General features: G+C 38.5%; 1 protein-coding gene across 5 annotated transcripts in view; it reads right to left on the bottom strand.

The window, feature by feature from the left end:
* LOC109834380 overlaps nt 1–22,629 on the bottom strand; it is a 46,795-nt gene that overhangs the window by 19,144 nt on the left and 5,022 nt on the right. For 4 of the 5 annotated variants that reach the window (XM_020402389.1, XM_020402387.1, XM_020402388.1 and 1 more), the window contains exons 2-5: nt 4,911–5,074; nt 4,031–4,108; nt 2,449–2,528; nt 2,042–2,126 (exon numbers count right to left, since the gene is read on the bottom strand). In XM_020402389.1, the coding sequence (XP_020257978.1) occupies nt 2,042–2,126; nt 2,449–2,528; nt 4,031–4,108; nt 4,911–5,074 (407 nt within the window). Of the gene's footprint in view, nt 1–2,041; nt 2,127–2,448; nt 2,529–4,030; nt 4,109–4,910; nt 5,075–14,515; nt 14,628–22,629 lie in introns of those variants that run through there. The other variant, XM_020402390.1, reaches the window with a different exon arrangement.

The following is a 22,629-nucleotide window of genomic DNA, read 5'->3' on the forward strand; positions in this document are numbered from 1 at the left end:
ACAACGGAAAGAGCGAGTGCTTAAGCTCATGCTTAAGGTAAATAACAACCTTTCGTATTTCACTTTGATCAAGAAAGAGAAGAAAAACATGCATGTGAGTATGATAAATTTACCATAATTGACGGCCAGTATGTCTAACTAATGAGAATGACAGACACAAGGTGCAGATAGTTGGACACGACGTGGTATGATAACACCACACGTTTACATATAAAGATGCAGATGAAAAAGAGAAGATTAATATGTCAAAATCTTATTAACACCCATATAGGTAAGAAAGTTGTCTTATAAAGATAGACAAAAACAAACCGCAAAGTACAGACTAGACTAGAAGTTTTAAGAAATACTTATGGGTTGTGAAAATCAGATGTGAAAATGAACAACAAACATCTGCATGAAACCATCAAATAAGCATGCACATATATGATCACATACTCTACACATGCACACAAGTACATATTAGGTGTTTTGTGGTCGTTATGCCAGAACGAAAGGGCTGATGGTTGTGAGTTATGGTCCTTAAAATCACAAAGGTAAGAAGTACATTGCTCTTTCTGTATAGAATTCATTGTTGCTTACTTCAGTAACGTGTGTAAGGATCTCATCGTTGGAGACTGGATTTGGATTCTTGACCTACCAACAATTTTGCACTTGTTCACCATGTTCTAGAGAATCAAAAGTCAAGAAACTCCTAATTTCTTAGGAATTTCTTGTTTAGGACCTTTCCTGTTTTCTGTTTCTTTTAGGTCCATCGACATAGAGTAATTCATCTATCTAACCCCCTTTATACCCGCTAATATATGTATTCTCACGCAATGTAACTTTAAAAGATAAAATCTACACCCGCTAATTGATTGGAGCCAGCATTGAAACTACCAATCTTACTCTAAAGTTACGCTTCAAACTCTGTTGAGAATGGTTGGTCCAAACCATTAATCTCACATGGAAAAATTGTACAACTCAACATGGGTATATAAGTGGGGGATTGTCTCCATATAGTAACGAGGCCTTTTAAGTTAAAAACCCCACACCTGTGGCCCAAAGGTGTTTAAGTTGGGGACAATATCGTTACTATATGCTTGGACCGGCAGACCCGGTTGGTGCTTAGGACCCGACCCGTGTGCTCTCCCCTAACAATTGGTATCAGAGCTTGATGGTGAATCCACGCACTTGTGAAGCAGTACTGGTAGCTGGACTTGGTGGAGTCAGGAAGAACTCGGTAGAACCTAAGGTGATGAGTCGCTACAAAAAGCGTCCCGATAGCTGGACTCGGTGGAGACTATGATGGAGTTAGACTCGGAGAAGTCGGAGGTGGAGTCTCTATAGTCCTACGTACACCCAGGGGCAGTCAAGGTAGTTGTGTCCGTTCCTCGAGTAAGGTAAAATAGGGGTGTACCTCGAGATGTGCATTGACCAAAGGTGGACGATCTTGTAGACAATGTTGAGTGGTGGTCTACATGGACAGTTCAAAGGTGGATTCATGGTGGACTAAGGTATAGGTCCAGGTGGAGCCGGGTGGATCGGTGTTAGTTCAAGGTGAAACCAAGGTGAACTGGTTTGAACCAAGGTGGAGATTGTTGAGAATGGTTGGTCTAAACATTAATCCCACATGGAAAAATTATAGAACTCAACATGAGTATATAAGTGGGGGATTGTCTCCACATTGAAACAGAGACCACAAAGTGCATCAATTAGGATGGATATACATAAGATAATTATTAATGGAGCAAGGAGTAGAGATAGGTTTAACAGAACTTGATTGAATGCAAATAAAAAGGATATCATAGTGGTTACTTAATGAGGAGAAAATCCTAAACAGAACTAAATGGAAGAATAGAATTCATGTAGCCGACCGTAAAAATTTGGAACAAATATTTGTTGTTGTTGTTGAGAATATGGAAAGCTTACAATGCATCATAATGGGAAAAAGGAGTAAAAGAGAGAGGAATCTAAATGACATGAATAGAAACAATGTCAACAATAAAGGTATATGACTTTTGAAAAAAATAAATATTATAAAGTACTTGGAGAAAGCATGTACCACAATGGAGTGCAGAGCAGCAGGGTTATCCCCTTTTGAAATCTTTAGAAATGTCATAGCCCTTCTCCATGCTGAATTATCCATGCTGCGTGCGGCAGTAGCAGATCCTTAGAAAAAGTGAAAATCACTTAATCAACACCATATGCTGTATAAAACATTTATCTTTCTGCTTAGACCCATGTCTTCATTTTGATATTCGCGTAAACAGCATGTTGAAGATTGGTGACACTAACTCAAGAAATAAGCATCAAAGCTCTTGGCAGTTGGCAAACTTATAAACTAGTGCCAATGACTGAAAACTAAATAAATAACTAGAAAATGAAAAAATTTAGCATCTGCAGATATTTAATTACCAAAATGAAGGTGAGAGGAAAAAGAAATGAACAACAAGAAAAAATATTACCGACCTAATCACTTCTGAATCAATGCTCATGACATCTCCAGATACAAGCTGATACTGATAGCGGCACTTGGAGCAAGAAGCAACCTGAAGTGGGTTGCTAAAAGGAGATTAGAGAATGTACATAATGTTCTAATGTTCTTTTCTATAGAGAAATAGAGAAGGTAAAGTTTTTGTATTCATCTAACCCTAACCTCTTTTAAATAGAGATTAAAAGGATATTACAAAATAGATATACTATAAAATCATATTGAATCAAATCTAATATTTCAATAATATCTCATACTATTTCCTAAATCTAAATACCAATAATATCTAACACTCCCCCTCAAGCTGGAGCATATATTACTATATATGTCTAGCTTGTTACAAATTGAAATAAAACAGCTAGTTGCGAGAGCTTTGACAATGTCATTTATGTTTGAAATACTTAAACATGTCAGCAATCAGAAAAATATAGTAACAATCAGTAGAAACCCTAGGAGAGTCAGCCAGTAGAAGCAACGTTGAAATCAATTATGTACTTTGCATCCAAACATCGGCAGATGACGAGGAGCGATATTGTTCACGGGGATCAATAGATGTGGGGTTCTTGTTCATCATCGAACAGTACGGTGATGAATAGTATCATTTTCCCTTTTTGAGTTTTCGATAAAGATTTAGTAAACAAATGAGATAGAATTCAAAGATGTTGTCGAAGCCACCGATGATGTTGTCGTAGCCGCCGAGGTGAACATGAAGGCCATGCAAAACCCTATCGACGGCCTCAAGATCTAGAAAGGTGAGAGAAGTTGCTAGGATTAAGTATGTTGTGAAACCATGTAGAGAAATAGAAAAGGCTAATATTATTATTCATCTACCCCAAACCTCTCTTAAATAGAGATCAAGAGGATATTACAAAATACGTATGAAATAAAATCATATTCAATCACATCTCATAATATCTCAACAATATTTCATAATATCTCCTAAATCTAAATACCAAATAATATCTAACACTTAGCAACCAATTTGATGTATGTAGAGCTCTCAATTGTTTGGGAGATCATAATTTAGCACAATGGCTCCTTCTGAGGCATGTCCCTATGCATAGCAGAGATTGTGAAGTTGTTGTGCATCTTTTCTCTTAAATCTAAATACCAATAATATCCAACATTTTCAACTTATTTGCAAAAGAAAGACCATCACAGACATTTAGCAAAAATGTCATGCCTAGCTTTTTGGAGATCTTGGACTAGTTAGCTAAAAGCTAGCATGAAAAAATACTCTTCAATTAACAAAGAATCTCATCTTTTAACCATAGATATGAAAATAGTGAATAAATGATGTAATTACCGAACAGTAAAAATCAAGAATAGACATATCTTTAAGGAAAGTGTTTTTTATTATATGATGAATAATGAGAAGGAATGACTGGAGATATAATAACGAACAGTAATAGATTCTATAACAGAAATTTACACTCAACACATACATTCAAATGAACACAAGAAAAGATAAGGAAGAATGTAGGAATCATTAAGTACGCCAAAGGCGAAGAAGCATCTGATGGCAACTAGCTATTCCAGAAGGAATATCTGTGAGCTTACTTGAATGCCTTGTTGAGGCTGCGCAACAGCAACCGCTATTGAACAGATAGGACATCTAACAATCATCCCAAATGGCACCTATAAGAAAAACATAAGATGTATAAATCATGCTTAAATTCTTCCTAGGAAACTTTTTTGATTCTACTTTCCATCAATACAACGATACTTAATAACAAATTATCTCAACCTATTTAGTGCAAACAATATTGCTGTATGAAACGTTCAAACGCCCTATGAATTATTCTATTCTCATATTTTAATTTATAGTTTTTCGTTTAGTCCCTCAACATCTCTATCTTTGTGTCATTTTCACCCATTTTTTATCAACTAGTAGCACTTTATCCTGATTTATAAATCACCAAATAACATCTGACATTTTGTAACTCTTAATGGTTTGTAATACATAATGACTAATTGAATGCCATGAGATTTTGTTATTTATCTACCTTAAAATTGATTGAATTCACAAAATTAAGATTGTATGGACTTCTTTCTCATCCAAAATGACAAGGGGCTTATCAATTTGTAAATTGTGAATAAAGCACATGCAAAAAGCATTTAAAATGGATTACATGTTTTCCATTTAAAATGAATTATATGTTTTTCTTCACAAAAAATATATAGGTCTCATTTAAAAAATTGGACAATTTACCCAATCTATTTCAACCCTAGAATGAGATACACATATTTATTTATGTCCTTGATTTTATATTTGTCACCTATACACAGTAGAGTTATATCTACTAATCTGATTTGTTGTATGAGCTTATCGGATATTTAAAACTAGCCCACGGTCTCGAACAGCAAGGGTGTTATTTTAAAGAATAAAAGATATTTGTCAAGAATGAAAGCAAGGAAACACCATATAGTTTGAAATTACCTCCGCCCCTAAAGAGATGCCCACTCGAGAAACATAAGTAATTATCATGATTGCATCTGAAACTCGCAAAGATGCTGCCAGCCCCTGAACAAGTAGAGAACATGTACGCACATCCGGCCTAGCCCAACTCCATCTATCAAGATCTGAGATCTTTTCACTCATGCCTAAACATATTGAAAGCTTTAAACCTCATTTTATAAATTAACCAACGCCAATAATACTCACAAGGTGATGTACAAAGAAATAATGTTCTTCGTATGCTTATTTAATCATGAATATATAAATAAAAAGCACAAGTACACTTAAAAAAACTAAGAACATGAACCAATATAGAAACTTATAGAAAAGAACAAACATCCCAACTCTAGGTAGTAAATCCCAATCATGTATCATTTAACCATAAGTGAACAAGAATTCAGCAAATAAATTATACATTCCGGTTATGTACGCTTTTCAAATTCAGATCATGCCATCAACTGGAAAGTAATTACCAAATTAAACAAATTAGGAAAGTTGAGAACAAAAAAGCAAGATGCTTCACCAAAGATTGGAGTCATTTATAACCAAGTTTCTCTTAACCTTCACAGTGAAATTACAGAATTTGTAATTTGGAAACACAACTTAATCATCTAATTTGACTTCCTTCTCTCAATCTATGAATTCATGTTATCAGAACCCATGTGTTGGGCCTGTTGGCTTTAGTAGTAACCAACTCCCCCCTTACCGTGTGAAAGTGAGTGCGCAGACATTATATCAAGTCAAACAATACCCAAGCCGAACCACCTGGGCGCTGAGATTTGATTCATTATAATTATTATATATATATATAATTATATATATATATATATATATATATATAATATATATAGAGAGAGAGAGAGGAGAGAGAGAGAGAAATATGGGTATGCTTGGTACCAAGCACAAATTTTGTGCTTGGTAGTGATGTGTCACATCCTCATCCATCATTACATGTGAATGTGGTCCACATTTGAATGAGTGGAGGGAGATTTGACACCTCACTACGCAAGCATAACTTTTTATGTTGGTACCAAGCATACCATATTTCTCATATATATATATATATATATATATATATATAATATATATATATAATATAATATATATATTATATATATATATATAAAATTTTTTTCCATAGGAAGAGGCAGTCTCCTACTACTTCTTCCACTTCTTCTTATATTCCTTAGATCTAATCGCCATCTCCTATTTGTAACTATTTATTTAGAGCTCGCAGTGACGCGATTATGTGGGGATATCTTCCGAATTCAGATGTAGTTATCCACGACTGCTAGAAGATTTCTGGATAGTGTGATGCAGCAGAAAAAAATATAATCTTCATTAGATATATCTAAACTCACGTGATTAATTGAAGATAGCCAGCATAAGATGTTGTGAAAGTGAGTGCGTAGATGATTTTATCAAGTCGGACAATACCCAAGCTAAACCAGCCTAGGCTAGGATATAGGTCTTATCCTATATATACTCATCTAGAGGTTCGTGAAGAGGCAGTCTCCTACTACTTCTCCAACTTCTTATATTCCTTAGATCTAACCGCCATCTCCTTTCTTTAATTATTTGTTTAGAGTTAGCAGCGACGCGATTATGTGGGGATATCTTTCGAATTCAAGACTTTCAAGTGCAGTTATCCTTCAACCGTAATTAGATTTCTGGATTGTGTGGTGCAGCAAGAAAAAAAATATGATCTTCATTAAATACATCTAAACTCACGTGATTAATTGAAGATTGTCTGCAAAGGATCTTTGTGCATGAAATACTCTGTATTTGTTGTGTTAGATTGCATCTAGTAGATTAGGTGACAGATGTTGACTACTCATATCCTATAATGCATGTTCAATAAAATATCATGTCTACACAAATAAGAGAGCTTGATTGATCAAATGGCCAACAACTAAGAAATCTAGACCTAACTAAAGATAAAATGTAGCTAACTACCATTAACAAATTATAGTATATTTCGCTTAGTTGTAATGAAGCAAGATACAGTATAATAGTATAGCACATCAAGTGATATGCAATGAGGTAGGTTGGTTAATCGGATTAGCATTTGGGATTTCGGTATACCTATGAGTGTTTGGACGGGTCATTGCGATAACTATGCAGTATGCAAGTGTGATGTGTTTGAATTTGATAGAGGAAGAAGAAGAGGAACAGAGGAAGAAGATAAAGAGAAGAACTCAAGGATAAGCAACAATAATTCTCGCTCCTCCCATCCTCTCCATTACAACAACTATATATAACTACACTAATATTATCTCTACTCACTAACACCACTCTTCTCTCTACAACTACCCACTAACACCACTCTTCTCTCTACAGCTACCCACTTATCCATGTTGTGAATATTGGTTGCACGTATCATCCCCCCCCCCCTAAGGATCATTGTCCGCAAGGATAGTGAAAGGAAATTGCTTTTTGCCTCTCTGGTTCTTGTTGAACATTGTTATCGCCATCGATCATGAATAGTTGTGGACATTTACAATGATGACCCGGAATGAACTTCTCATCACAATAGTAACATAACCCCTTCTCTCGACGGTCTCGCGCCTCTTGATTAGTAATTTGACGGAATGTTGTTGTAATAGTATTTGAACTTGCATTCTCATTCTGAGCTGGTGGAGGACCTAATACCTAGCTATTGGGTTGGGGGTGGTCGCATTTGATACCACGGAATTTGGTTGGGAGCAAAATGGTTGGCTCGGTTGCTTGTGTAACCGATTTCGTTCCTTGATTAGTCGAACGACTCCTATTGCATCTGCCACGGTCTTAGGCTACTTAATTTTTACATCGAGACGAATGTCATCATAAAGCCCTGCAATAAAACAACCAATGCGGAAATTTTTGGGTAGGCTGTCAACGCGATGAGAAAGCTTTACAAAAGCTTCCTGATAAGTTGCAATAGTTGAGTCTTGTTTAAGCGAGTTAGGGCTTCCAACGGGTCTTCGAAGTCTGTGGCCAAAACGGAGAAGGACAGCTTTGGTGAATTCATCCCATGTAAGTGGTTCGCGAAATTTCGTCAACCACCTGTGCCATTGCAGGGTGATGTCTTCTAAATGGAAGGAGGCCAGTTGAACTTGTTGGTCTAGTGCAATGTTCTTGAAGTCTAAGTATTGCTCTACCTTGTAAATCTAGCATGTTAGGTCGTCTCCGTTAAATTTTGGGAAGGACAACTTGAACTGTTGATGAGAGTGGTCATTGATAGTGTTAGAATGAGAAGTATGTGGGTGAGAGGATTCAACACGTGGGCTAGTGTTTTGACTATGGGAGGCTCGAAGAGCTTGAAGCTCAGTTAACACTTCCTGTAAGGTTGCATTCACATGATCGAAATTAATCTCTTTCGTGCTAAGATTTCGTTGACATCGTTGCAGAATTCTACATTTGTTTTGCCGCGAGTGTCCACGGTCAGAACCTGCTCTGATACCAATGATGTGTTTGAATTTGATAAAGGAAGAAGAAGAGGAACAGAGGAAGAAGATAAAGAGAAGAACTCAAGGATAAGCAACAATAATTCTCACTCCTCCCATCCTCTCCATTACAATAACTATAATAACTACACTAATATTATCTCTACCCACTAACACCACTCTTCTCTCTACAACTACCCACTAACACCACTCTTCTCTCTACAACTACCCACTTATCCATGTTGTGAATATTAGTTGCACGTATCAAAGTGTTGTGTGTGTGTGGTGCCATGCACACAAACGAACAAAATACAAAATCATATATGATTGAACCACCTCAAGTGAAAACCCTCTTTTCGTTGCAAGTTCAAGAAACTAAGGAGGCGGGCTGACCATGAGAGACGTGCCCATTCTATGAACTTCAGTTGTTCGAAAAGTCTAGCTAAAGCTAAAAGGACCTATAAGCATGTAAATTGTAGAGAGCTCTAAAGAGAAATCAATGTAAGGCTAGCATGAACCTGAAGTCCCTCTTTCATTTGGAGGTTAAAAACCACCGAGTGCTCTTCTCAAGAGGAAAACAGAAGGAGGTCCTTTCGATGGTGTAAGTACCAACACTAAGAAAAAAAATCAGAGAAATGACTGCGGAGAACTTTGTTATTATTCAAGAGCTGAACACATGATTCGAATAAAGAAGATGATCATAATGTCAATAAATTTGGAGCATCCAAGGTCGAAACACTTGAAGAAGAAGAGGAAGATCTAATCCTCTGCCAAGGAATTAACTTACGATGGTAAGTCTTCAGCCAACGACTCTATATGAAGGAAGATCAAGGACTGCAATCTAAGAATACACCCAAAAAATGGTTTCACTTGATCTTCTTGTCCTAGCATATATGATTTTCTATAGAAAGCCCTTGGTATAAGAGCCCTCTATTGACCTCCTAATCGCTCTTACGCCGTACTCTTGCTAACATATCAAACCCGATCAAACTCTTCAAACTTTAATTTCGTCTTGGCATTGTCGTATCATATGAATTCTCACATGCTTTCTCTTCTAACATGTAGTCTTGTCAATTTACTCTTCTTGCATGGAGTCTCCCTGGCCTCTCCTTGAATATAGTCTTTCCGACATCATCTTCTTTCATGCAATCCTGCTAGTCGATCTCTTCTTCTTGCATGCAGCTCCTCCGACTTCCTCTTCTCACACACAATCTCATTAGTTTTCTCTACTTGCACGCAATTTTGTAAACCTTATATTCTCACACGTATTCCTATCAACCTCTTTTTCTCGCGTGTAATATTGTTGACCTCTTCTCATGAGCAACCTTATCAATTTAACCAAGGCGCTTAAGAGGCGATCACCTAAAGCGTGAGGCTCCTCGGTGTGATGAAATGCCGCCTCACATGTATTGCGGTGCGATGCACTTCACTGAGGAGCGTGCCTCAGTGAGCTTGCAAAGTACATAGCGCTTCAGTGTAGGAGCTTAGAGGTGTTGCCTCAGTGAAGTGTTGCGTAACTTGGGTTATTTTGAAGAGGGTATTTTATCTGTATTTTCCCTAATTTAAACTAACGCGCTTCACTTGTAATTCCAAATCCCTTACTGCATCCTCTCTTCACCCTAATCTCCCAAGCAGCTAAGCTAGTGAATAAAAGAAACTAGGGGATCGTCCTTCAAATGTCTGCTTGTGCGGCTTCAGTAAGCCCGTTCGGCGAGTAGCGAACATCCTCCAGCGATCAAGTTCCTCAGGTAAGCATCATCAGGCGAACATCTTCCACAGCAAGGTAAGGTGTTTAATTTTTTAAGTGATTTTTTTGAACCCAGTTCTTTATGTTGGAGATTTTTGCTTTTTCTTTCTTTTTTTTGTTATGGTGGTGTTTGTTGAATAAAAAGCACATCAGTTTCCTTTTTTGCCTTTTTCTATTTTCTTTTTTGTTATCTATTATTCTTTCTACTTCATTGATGTTTAGAGTCTTTGGACTATCGTACTAAATGTTAGACTGTTAGTTGATTAATGTAGCACTTTTATTATCAAGTTGATTAAATTGCTTGATCTAGTTTGATTGTTAGTTGATTAATTTAATTTATTTAATTTATTTAATTTGAATTTTAATTGATATAATTTGACTATTAATTTAATTAATTATCTTATTAAGCAAATACTATCGGATGCAATCTATTGATAAGAGAAATATCGGATGGCTAAAATTAACACCGGATTGCAAATATCGGCGAAACATCGGGGGTATGTAGTAAATACCGAAGTGTCATATCGGATGATGTGCACCTACAATATAATGTTATAAATTGTAATCTAAATATACTTGAGGAAATCAAAGCACATAAAAATGTAAATAATATATGCTTGAGTCACCAACTAATTGTGAAAACTTAATTTGCGAAAAGAGCCTACAAGACACTAAAAGCTTAATAAATCTGAAATTTTTGCTAAACAAAATTAAACAATATGTCACAGACATATTTTATTTCTGACAAGCAATATAGGAGGACATTGGCCAACATATCGGCTGATATCGGTCATTGTTGAGGATATATTGTCCAAAAATTGCCATAATATAGTAAAGGATATTGTGATAATATAATTGGTGCAAGCCTTATGAAAGTATATATTGGATATATCAGATATTTAAAACAATGGATAAGAACAGGCTTAAAATTCTCTAAGATGCTTGCAAATCTGATATTATTTTCTGGCGTAGATTCTTCATTGAATCATTGTTGATATAAAATATATTTTAAAATTTCTTCAACAGCTAGTGGTGGTAGGGGACAAGATTCTATGTGGAAGTACACTAGTTGAGGAAAGGAACTCCAATAAACACAAATGCATTTACTATAATAGGATCACAAATGACAGTATACCATGCAAATGGAGCATCTTATCAATACGGAGAGGAAATGTAAAAAAAAATCCTTTGTAAAAAAGTCCCTTCTAATGTGATTGACGAGTTAAAAGAGTATGACGAAAGAAAAGAGAGTGCTAGAAGACAACAAGCCACGGAAGATTACATGTCGAATCTTGGAGATGAAAACATAGATAAGATAAATGAAGATGATGAGCTTGAAATCGAACAACTACAAGCAACTAGGAACAACAAGAAAGGTGCAACAACTTCTATATCATCTACCTTAACAGGAAGAGGAAGGGAAAGCTAAGGATGATAGAATAAGAAAGTTGAGAGAAAAAAAATATTGAATAAGGGCTAAACAAAGATGCAGTGGCTAATCTGCATCAAGAAATTACATGTTGATGGTATCAATTACGACATCCTTTTTGTGCAGCATGACTTAGGTCCTTCAAGATTATGTTGGTCTGTGAGGGATTTTGGGCCTAAATCGCCACATCTGACATTCAACTAATCAAAGGAGTCATTGTTTAAGAAAGAGCTGAAGTACATTCAAGATCTCATACAACGTTATACGGTGATTTGGGCTAAATAAGGTTGCTCTTACATGTCAGATGGTTGGTCAAACAGAAAGGATATGATCTCGATAAACTTTCTTGTAAACTTTCCCCATAGCACGATGTTTCTATCCTTTATTGATGCTTTCGATGAGATCAAGTCTGGTGTTAGGATGTTTGAGATATTAAATGAGTATTAAGAAGATAGGACCGAAGAATGTGTAAGTTGTTAAAGATAATCATGCTAGTCTTAAACAAGTAGGTATGAAATTTTAGATATTGATTTTTCATCGGTATGATATGGATTAATGTAATTATGTATGATTTTGAATTCTAATAAAATATTTAGTTGTTGATCATAGATAATACTTGTTAGATGAATATCATCATAGGTATTGGACGTCGGGTGTTACCGTCTCTACCTCGTCCTGCAGGATATTAGTAAATTGTCATTTGTGAAAATCATATCGGGTCGTGCCTGTTTGTGGGGAAATTTGTAAGAAGAAAATGAATGAATTGAATTTGATTTATTCTTTCTAACTGCTTAGAAAAAGAACGTTTATAATTCTCTCAATATAATTTCTCTCTAATTGACTTTAGAAAAAGAAATTACACTCTTCTTAATCGGAATCCCGATTTACAAAAGAGAAGAAGATCGACGGAGATCCTCCCTTTTGTTTAAGTCTGGATTCTTCACGGTGGCGATGGAATGCCTCTCTCGAATACTCGCGTTGAGTTTGCTTTTCGTTGATGATCCGACGTTTCGCTTCATTTGAACGTGGTTGATTCCTCTTGATTGATATCGAGGATAACTTGCATGGCAAGTTTGAAATTAACTCTTGACGAATTAATAACTCAGAGCGAGTTTTAGAAGAACTTACAGAGCAAGTTTTGAATTCTGATCGAGTTGAGAAGAACTCTTAGAAAGAGTTCAAGAGCCAAGCCGAGTAATCTCAAAGGCTTCAATAAAAGCCTTCCAAAAATGATTCAAGGGTTTCTTCAAGTTGCTGATCTCTAAAGCTCCAAGAAGATCTGAAGAAGCCGAGCCGATCTCCCAAAATTCAGATCCGAAAAATGATCTCTAGATCCAAAAGATGATTGCCAAGATCCGATCTGTCAAAAAGCCAACGATCCCAAAAGAGATACTCGAACTCAGTTGAGTTACCCATGTTTATAGGGGGATTAAGGGGGGTGTAACTGCTCTCTTAATCCGCTCCTAAGTCGGGCAAAAATCCCTGCAATCATAGGGGAAAACGATTTATAAAACCGTTCAGCTCGAGCTTGATCGAGTCAAACGCCGAAAATGACGTTCTGGGTTCGAACTCTGTGTTTTAGACTTGAAACGCGGAGTTAGGCCTATTTGGTGGCTTAGAACGCACGGGTCACACTGTGTTTTGCCGTTGCAACGCAGATCTGACCTGTGCGTTTTGATGTTGCAACACAGGTCCGACCCGTGTGTTTTGATGTTGAAACGCAGGTCCGACCTGTGCGTTTTGATGTTACAACGTAGGTCCGACCTGTGCATTTTAATGTTGCAACACAGGTCTGACCCGTGTGTTTGGACTTGAACGCTTGGGATGAACCCTGTGTTTTGATTTGAACAGGCCGTCAATTTGTAGTGTCTTTTGCTAGAGCGTTGCAAAGATCGTCACCTTGTAACCTTCATCTTGGCTCTTTAAAAATATGAGAGTTGTCAGATTGTCACTCCCGATGTTGATTGTGAAGGCTGTTGAATAGAGCTTTCATCAATTATTATGAAGGTCGTTAGATTATAACCTTCATTGATCTACGTCAAAGTCTTTAAATTGTAGCTTCTGGAAGCCATCAAATTATAACTTCTATCATCGGTGTTTAATGGGAATAAGCTACCTGCAGTGATTTTTAGACAACCTACAAAATCCCCTCCAAAGTTTTCAAAAATTCACGGTTGACTGAGATGAATTTTCGTAATACTTTGGATCTCAACTCTGATCATGGAGCTATTGATTCCTTGTCACAAAGGAGTTGTTCTCTGTACCCGCTTCAAAGGCATCTTGGTTGAAGGGATTTGTCACGAAGGACTTATGTGAGGATGAGCTTCAAAGAGAAACTGTAGCGATAAGTTACTCATGAGCAAAAGCTCTCAAACGTCACGTCACAGCTCACATCCATTCAGCTGATGGGCCCGTGAACATTCATAGGATTTTTGGCAAACCCTCAGCCATTAACGAATGTGATAAGCCTTTACCGACTACCGTTTGAGTCGGGCTAGCATGTGGATTATCTAAGTCCATTCCACATGTAACGTTATGCTAAAAGAATAAACTCTCTTAGACTTAGTGCTATGATTTTGAATACATAGACTTTGTCATTTTTACGAAAAAAGACTAACCGGCAACGCGTGTTAGGCGTAGGTGATGTGAAACGGCGTGCGTGTATTCAGGAGATCAACAAATTAATGGAAGTTTCGCTATGTTTTACCAAATGAATCACGATCGTGTAGGAAATAGGTTCAAAACTACTTAATATTGAATTAAATTACGAGCGTAGTTTTAAACCAGTTGAGTCTTATTGAAATCAAACGCAATTCAAGTTACGATGGTATTGTTCGAATCTCAATATCAAAATTCAGTAAATTTAAAGTCCACAGATCACACAACTCACCAATTGTAAGTGGACAACAGATAATTGATAATAATTTAGAGATATAAACTGAATGAATAACCCAACAATATTCAGATCGTTGAAAGAGAAAACTACCTGGTAGATTCTGTGATTTGGACTCGCGTTGTATCCTCTTCTTACTGCTTCCTTGTGTGCAGGTCTATTGGATCCGGTGATCTAGGCGACGGTGGAACTGAGTCGTCGGTGGAGGGAGGAGGCGGTTGCGGCTGACAGGGAGGCGTCGATCGAGGGCCCGTCCCGGATTGAAAGGAAGGCGTCCGTCGTCGGATCGGATCAGGCGGGCGACCGAACGGCGGTCGGACGAGTCAAACGGCGGTGTTTGTGGTGGCGTCAGGTTACGGGTGGAGGGTACTGATTGGATGGCGACGGATAGAGAGGGCGGAGATCGTCCCTCGATGAGGAGGGTGGGCGGCTGGGATGAGGCGGTGCAAGTTTGGGGAAGGAGGGGAAGACAGGCAGCGAGCCTGGACGTGGCGGGGTGGCGCTGCTGGGGAAGAAGGAGATGCGTGGTGGCGTTCTTTGTGAACGGAGGGAGACGGGATTGGGAAAATGGGGATGACGGCTGAGGGAAATAGCCTAGGGTTTATTTCTCTTTCTTTTCTTTTTATATATTGGACAGTTGAGATGAGTTTGGTGAGGAAATGGAGGGTTGAGATAATTTGATGGGAATGCTGATTGTAAATGGGTGGCTGAATGAAATGGGAGGGTAGAGAACTAGGGTTTCACACACCTAGATTTAATATTTGGGTTTCACACACCAAATACATAGAAGGAGAATTTTCATTTCATTGAAAAACTCAAATATTTTATTTCTTCAATAATTCATTATCTTGATTACAAATCAACCCATTCTTTAAATAGGCTTACAAAAAGTTCAATCTTTCTCCACATCCGATGTGGGACTAAAACAAAGCTTTTATTAAGCAAAACTAAGCAACAAGAAAAGAAAAGAAAACAAAGCAACTCAAAATACAGACTCGACTCCATCTCTACTAAAACACAAAGCAACTCAAAATACAGACTCGACTCCATCTCTACTAAAACCACATCATAGGGACCCGATGCAAAACTGAAACATGACGTCTCCTACGCTGATAAACATGTCGAAAGTCTCGTGCACGTGCATGGATGTCCTGGATGTCCGCATCAGTAGGCTTATCTCTAATTAGGGATCGAGATAAAGTCCTCCAGACATGGATTCTGGTTTCCTTTTCACGGTAAAAGACTAACTGGTAACACATGTTAGGCATAGACTTATCTCTAATTAGGGATCGAGATAAAGTCCCTCATGCATGAAAGACATGGATTTTTGGTGTTACGATGTTGAATACGTAGACTTGGTCATTTTCGCGGGAACGAATCACCCGACAATATATGTTAGATGCATGCTTATCTCTGTTTAGGGGTCAAGATAAATTCCCCCAGACATGAATCCTAGTGTCTTTTTCACGGCGAAAGATTAACCGATAACGCGTGTTAGGCGCAGACTTATCTCTGTTTAGGAGTCGAGATAAAGTTCCTCATACGTGAAAGGCATGGATTTTTTATGCTACGATGTTGAATACGTAGACTTTTGTCATTGTTTCTTTCTGGTTATGTTTTCACTTGAAACACTAAAAGAAAGTTAGAAGTACCTGAGGTGTAGTATTAACTTAGTATGAATTTTTACTTAGAGTAAAATTCAGAAATTTTCTTGGTTATCACTAGGATAATTCTAAAAAATATTTAATCCGCTAAGGATTTTATAATGAAAACTTGTCATTCTTGTCAAAAAAAAGATTAACATGTTCATTGGGGGGTTTGACTGTTAGAGGTGTAATGTTAACCTAACAGTATTTTATAGGCCTATCACTCTATTGAAGAGAGTCAATAAGTTGGTTTAGTCGTCAGAGATGTGATGTTAACTTGACTGGTTTGTGGACCTATCGCTCTATTGAGGAGAGTCGATAAGTGGATTGTGTCGTCAGAGGTGTGATGTTAAATTGACGGGTCTGTAGACCTATCACTCTATTAAAAAGAGTCGATAAGTTGATTGTGTCATCAGAAGTGTAATGTTAACTTGACGGGTTTGTAGACCTATCGCTCTATTAAAGAGAGTTGATAAGTTGATTGTGCCGTCAGATGTGTGATGTTAACTTGACGGATTTGTGGATCTATCGCTCTATTGGAGAGAGTTGATAAGTTGATTTTGTCAGAGGTGTGATATTAACGTGACAGAAATGTGTTGCGATTTAAGCAACTTTGTGGACTTCTCATCCTATTGACAATGATTGATAAGTGGATTGTCAGAGGTATGATGTTAACGTGATAGGAATTTGTACTTGTGATTTGAATAAGATTTTGAAGACTTAGCGTCTTGCTGGGGAAGATTACGATTTGAGTAATTTTAGGGACCTATCATCCTGTTGAAGATGATTGATAAATTAATTGTCAGAGGTGTATTGTTAACGTGACAAATTGGGAGTGATACAAACTGAATTCAAACTCTGTGGGAATGATGATCATCAGAAACATAATGTTAACTCGATGATGTGAAAGATTCGTTACTCTTAATCCAGTGGATTCCAAGTAATCTAAAATTCTAAGTAACCAACCCCCAGTCTTGATTAAGACTTAGCAGGGGAAGAAAAAAGGGATAGATATGGCATATCACCTTATGGACCACTATCCATCAAGTCGGAATAGAGGCCCATCACCTGGTAGGTTACTATCTGACGAGTTTGACTATCAGAGATAACTGTTAACGTGATAGTTTTTGTAGATCCGCCATCCTACTGAAGAAGATTGGTGAGGGGATTTGGAAAAAATGGACTATAAGAGGTGATCATTAACGTGATAGTTTTGGTGGACCCGTCATCCTACTTGAAGAGGATTAGTAGGGGAATTTGGGGAAAATGGACTATCAGAGGTGTATAATTAACTTAATAGTTTTGACGGATTTCATGGTTAACAGAGATATTCTATTGAACATGACAACTCAGAAAATTTATTACTCATAATCCAATGAACTATAAATAAACCAACCCCCAGTCTTGAACAAGTACAGGGGGAAAAAGGGTGGACATGACACATGGCTAGTGGACCACTATCCGTCAAGTCGTTCAGTAACATTGGAGTGTAACGACTATGATTGGAATAGAGACACATCCCACGGTAGGCCACTATCTAAAGAGTTTGGCTATCAGAGGTAAATATTAACGTAATAGTTTGTGAACTTGCCATCCTATTGAAGAGAATTAGAAAGTTGATGGACTATCAGAGGTAAATGATAACGTGATAGTTTTGTAGCTCTGTCATCTTATTGAAGAAGATTGGCAAATTATGGACCTACCATCCTATTAAAGAATATTGACAAGTTGATGGACTATCAGAGGTAAATATTAACGTGATTGTTTTGTGAACCTATCATCCTATTGAAGAAGATTGACAGGAGAATTTGCAGAGAATTGACTATCAGATGTGTATTGTTAACTTGATAGTTTTATGGACCCGTCATCTTATTGAAGAGGATAAACTATCAGAGGTAACCATTAACGTGATAGTTTTGACGGACCCGTCATCCTATTGAAGAGGATTGCCTTCAGTGGCCGTTGTATCTTCCCCTTCTGATTGGGAAGATTGTGTTTGGTCTCATTGCTCAGGTTGATCCTGCTTACTTTGTTCTTCAGCTTTGACCATAGCAATATTTTTTTAAGCTTTTTCATCTTGAGAGATTAGTTATCTCCAAGAACGGTATTCAGTAACCTTCATTTATGCTAGAAGGTTGGTCTGTAAGTTATGTCGACAGGTCTCCACTAAGGTAGACTGTGTCATACCTGACCAACATCGGAGAGCCATGCTTCGGAACCTCTTGACGAAGGCTTTGACGAACTCCCTCTTCTTCTGCTTAGTGGAAAGAAGAGTATGGATGAAGACTTCTATATCCTCTTCAAAGAATCTTGACATGAAGAGTCTCTCTAGATCTGCCCACTTTTGGATACATCGTAGTTTCCTGAACCATTCAAAGGCAACTTCCTTGAGGGTGCTAATGAACAATCGAGCCAGTATGATATTGTTTGATATCACATTCCCAGTCTGTGACTTAAAATGATAGATATGTTGGTTTGGTGATCCCGTGCCATTAAAAGTTTATAGCGTCGGGACCTTAAATTTTAGAGGATAATGGGTTGTATCCTATTCGGTAGGATAGGGTCTGGCAACTCTCTCGTCTTAGAGCTCGCTTCTGTTAGCAATGACATTAAGGCGGGCTTCCAATTCTTTTATTTTAGCCGATTGAGGATTCTGCTCATTCTCGACTTCTTTCTCTTCTTCAGATGAAGAGACTATGTGATGAGCTTCTTGATCAGAGGTCTCGTTCACTTTTTGTTTCGCCTTCGATGTGGACGATCCGCCTTTCCGGAAGGATTCCTGCCGAGGTTGTGAGCCAGCTTTTTGGAAATTAGCTCTATTGGCAATGATCTGAGCCATCATATCCCGAAGTTGATTGATGGTTTCTTGCTGTGCTCGGAGCATGGCCTCCTGCTCAGCAACCCTCTTTGATCAGAATTTTCTTCCATATGGGCGAAGCTCTCATGTCCAACGAAAGAGCTTGATGATTGGGACTCCGTAATGGTTGAGTATTCATCTTCGGAATTGGTTCCTCTGGCTAATCTACGATAGTTAATCAGAGGAATGGCTCCCGTTCGAGTCCGAGTATGTTGATAAATTCCATCAAACTCGTTAGTGATTTCTCTTTCGCTTGGAGAACGATCTGTCTCCGACTCATCAGAACTAGGGACTGACGACTTCCCTCTACAAATCATGTTGGAAGTAACTCGAAAGTATTCACCCTTTGAAGTCTTCTTCATGTAATAATGCCATCGCTTGCTTGGTCGAGCAACGCTCGTTGATTGGATGAACCCCAATGTTTTGACCGCACGTGAGCATCATTGAGATCCTAAGAGAACCACAGAAATCAGTCATTTGCATTGGCATGAATGACCGACTTTTTGCATTGGTCTTTCTCTCGAAAGTAATTCCCACAAGTTAGAGACTTGGGATGAACCTCTCACAGAGCGTGAGGGTAGAAATGGAACCCCTTATCTGTCAATGGATGGGACTGGTTCTTGGCAAACAAGAATTTTTAATCCATGTTGATCTTTTTGAACACGACGAATCATATCACGTTCCGAAGAAGGAACACGAGGGTCGTGTTTAGCTTGATTAACGCAAGATCGAAATCTGCGTTTTGCTAGTGAAACGCAGTCTTACAATCTGCGTCGTGTTTAGCTTGATTAACGCAAGACCAAAATCTACGTTTTGTTGGTGAAATGTAGTCTTATAGTCTGTGTTTTGGTTCTGAATCGCATTACTGAGTGTTGCGTTTAGTTTGTGGAACGCACTCCTGAGAGTTGCGTTTTGAAATTGAAACGTGTTCATGAGAACTGCGTTTAGGTGTTAAAACGTGTCCCGAAGGACTGCGTTTTGTTTTCGAAATGTGCCCTTGAGGGCTACGTTTTAAGCTGATTATGCGTGGCTCATACTTTGGCTCGTCAACGTGATTTCTGCGTTCTGAAGCAAAAACACAGAGTTCGTGTTGAGGCTTACAAACGCATAGCTCGTGTTGGTTGGAGGATCGCCTCTCTCGGAGTTGTGCCCGTCGTCAGGATCTTCTCCTTCGTCGAGCGGCATTCTTCTTAGCCTGTTTTAAGGCTTTTGCAGCGATGTCGTCGGCATTGACGGAGTTGGTCACCACAATGGGCCTTTTGTGACCCGATACCTGTCGTTTTGGCGCGGGTGCAGAACCTTCAACTCGGTGGACGAGTTTGGCCAAAGCTAAGTCTTCTCCTTCTAAGAGGGGACTGTACGAACAGTACAACCCCCAGGGGAGACAGTTCTTTGATGAGTCGGCCACAACTGGAGCTTTAGTCTCCTTAGAGACTTTGCGGATCTTACACGTAGCCTTGGGGCTAAGGGATCCGGAGGAGAGGGCTTCCTCATACTTGGCTTGGTCTAACTCGATGATCAGAGTTTCAATGATCGTTCCAGCAAGCTTGATTTCGGATTGCGCCATCATTTTTTCATCGATGAAAAAGCAAGTCCCCAGCGGAGTCGCTATCTTTTATTTGTGGGAAAATTTATAAAAAAAATAAAAGAATTAAATTTGATTTATTCTTTCTAACTGCTTAGAAAAAAAATGTTTACAATTCTCTCAATACAATTTCTCTCTAATTGACTTTAGAAAAAGAAATTACACTCTTCTTAATTGGAATCCTGATTTACAAAAGAGAAGAAGATCGACGGAGATCCTCACATTTGTTTAATTCTGGGTTCTTCACGATAGCGATGGAATGCCTCTCTGGAATGCTCGCGTCGAGTTTGCTTTCTGTTGACGACCCGACGTTTCCCTTCACTGGAACGTGGTTGATTCATCTTGATTGATATCGAGGATAACTTGCGTGGCAAGTTTAAAATTAACTCTTGACGAGTTAATAACTCAGAGCGAGTTTTAGAAGAACTTACAGAGCAAGTTTTGAACTCTGATCGAGTTGAGAAGAACTCTTAGAAAGAGTTCAAGAGCCAAGCTGAGTAATCTCAAAGGCTTCAATAAAAGCCTTCCAAGATGATTCAAGGGTTTCTTCAAGCTGCTGATCTCCAAATCTCCAAGAAGATCTGAAGAAGCCAACCCGATCTCCCAAAAGTTAGATCCAAAAGATGATCTCCAGATCCAAAAGATGATTGTCAATATCTGATCTTCCAAAAAGCCAACGATCCCAAAAGAGAGATCTAAACTCAGTTGAGTTTATCCATATTTATTGGGGGATTAAAGGGTGTAACTGCCCCCTTAATCCGCTCCTAAGTGGGGCAAAAATCCTTTCAATCGTGGGGGAAAACGGTTTCTGGAACCGTTCAGCTCGAGCTTGAACGAGTCAAACGCCGAAAATGTCATTCTGGGTCGAACTCTACGTTTTAGACTTGAAACGTAGAGTTGGGCCTATTTTGGTGGCCGAGAACGCACAGGTCACGCTGTATTTTGACGTTGCAACGCAGGCCTGACCCGTGCGTTTTGATGTTGCAACGCAGGTCCGACCCGTGCGTTTTGATGTTGCAACGCAGGTCCGACCCGTGCGTTTTGATGTTGCAATGCAGGTCCGACCCGTGCGTTTTGATGTTGCAACGCAGGTCCGACCCGTGCGTTTTGATGTTGCAATGCAGGTCCGACCCGTGTATTTTGATGTTGCAATGCAGGTCCGACCCATACGTTTTGATGTTGTAACGTAGGTCCGACCCGTGCGTTTTGATGTTGCAACGTAGGTCTGACCCGTGCATTTTGATGTTACAACGCATGTCTGACCTGTGCGTTTTGATGTTGTAACGCAGGTTTTACTCGTGCGTTTGGACTTGAACGCTAGGGATGAACCCTGCATTTTGATTTGAAGAGGCCGTTAATTTGTAGTCTCTTTTGCTAGAGCGTTGTAAAGATCGTCACCTTGTAACATTTGTCTTGGTTCCTTGAAAATATGAGAGTTGTCAGATTGTCACTCTCGATGTTGATTGTGAAGGCTGTTGAATAGAGCTTTCATTAGTTATTATGAAGGTCGTCAGATTGTAACCTTCATCGATCTACGTGAAAGTCTTCAAATTATAGCCTTCTGAAAGCCGTCAAATTATAACTTCTATCATCGGTGTTTAATAGGGATAAGCTATCTGCAGTGATTTTTAGACAACCTACAGTGCCATGGAGTTGATAGGATTTATTTATTCATATGTTTGGATTTTGAAGTTAATGAGAGGTCAAACTACTGAGTTCTTCTTAGACTGATAGCAGCATTATTTGCCACTTCATTCTTGACTTTGACAAGCATTCATAAGCAGAAAAATATTAAGGATAATGCTTAACTTGGAAAAATGGAGGGAATAAGTTGACAAGAGATTCAAAGGGTAGTTCGGTGGAAAGGATAGCTAATATGTCTTCCTTTCAGAACAATGTTGATCGTGTTCTCAAGCTTACTAGTCCTTTGGTTCTTATGCTAAAGCTTGTAGATAATAAGTGGAAGTCTGCTATGGGGTGAGGCTATAGATAGAACATGGGAAGTGATCAATTGCATCATACTTTGTATGCTACTGGGTTTTACTTCAATCTAGCTTTTTTTGTGACCACCCCAATATTCAGGTCAGTAAGTAGATAAGTATTGGCCTCTATAAGGTCA

The sequence above is a fragment of the Asparagus officinalis genome, chromosome 3 (assembly GCF_001876935.1).
Source record: "Asparagus officinalis chromosome 3, Aspof.V1, whole genome shotgun sequence".
Taxonomy (NCBI): Eukaryota; Viridiplantae; Streptophyta; class Magnoliopsida; order Asparagales; family Asparagaceae; genus Asparagus; species Asparagus officinalis.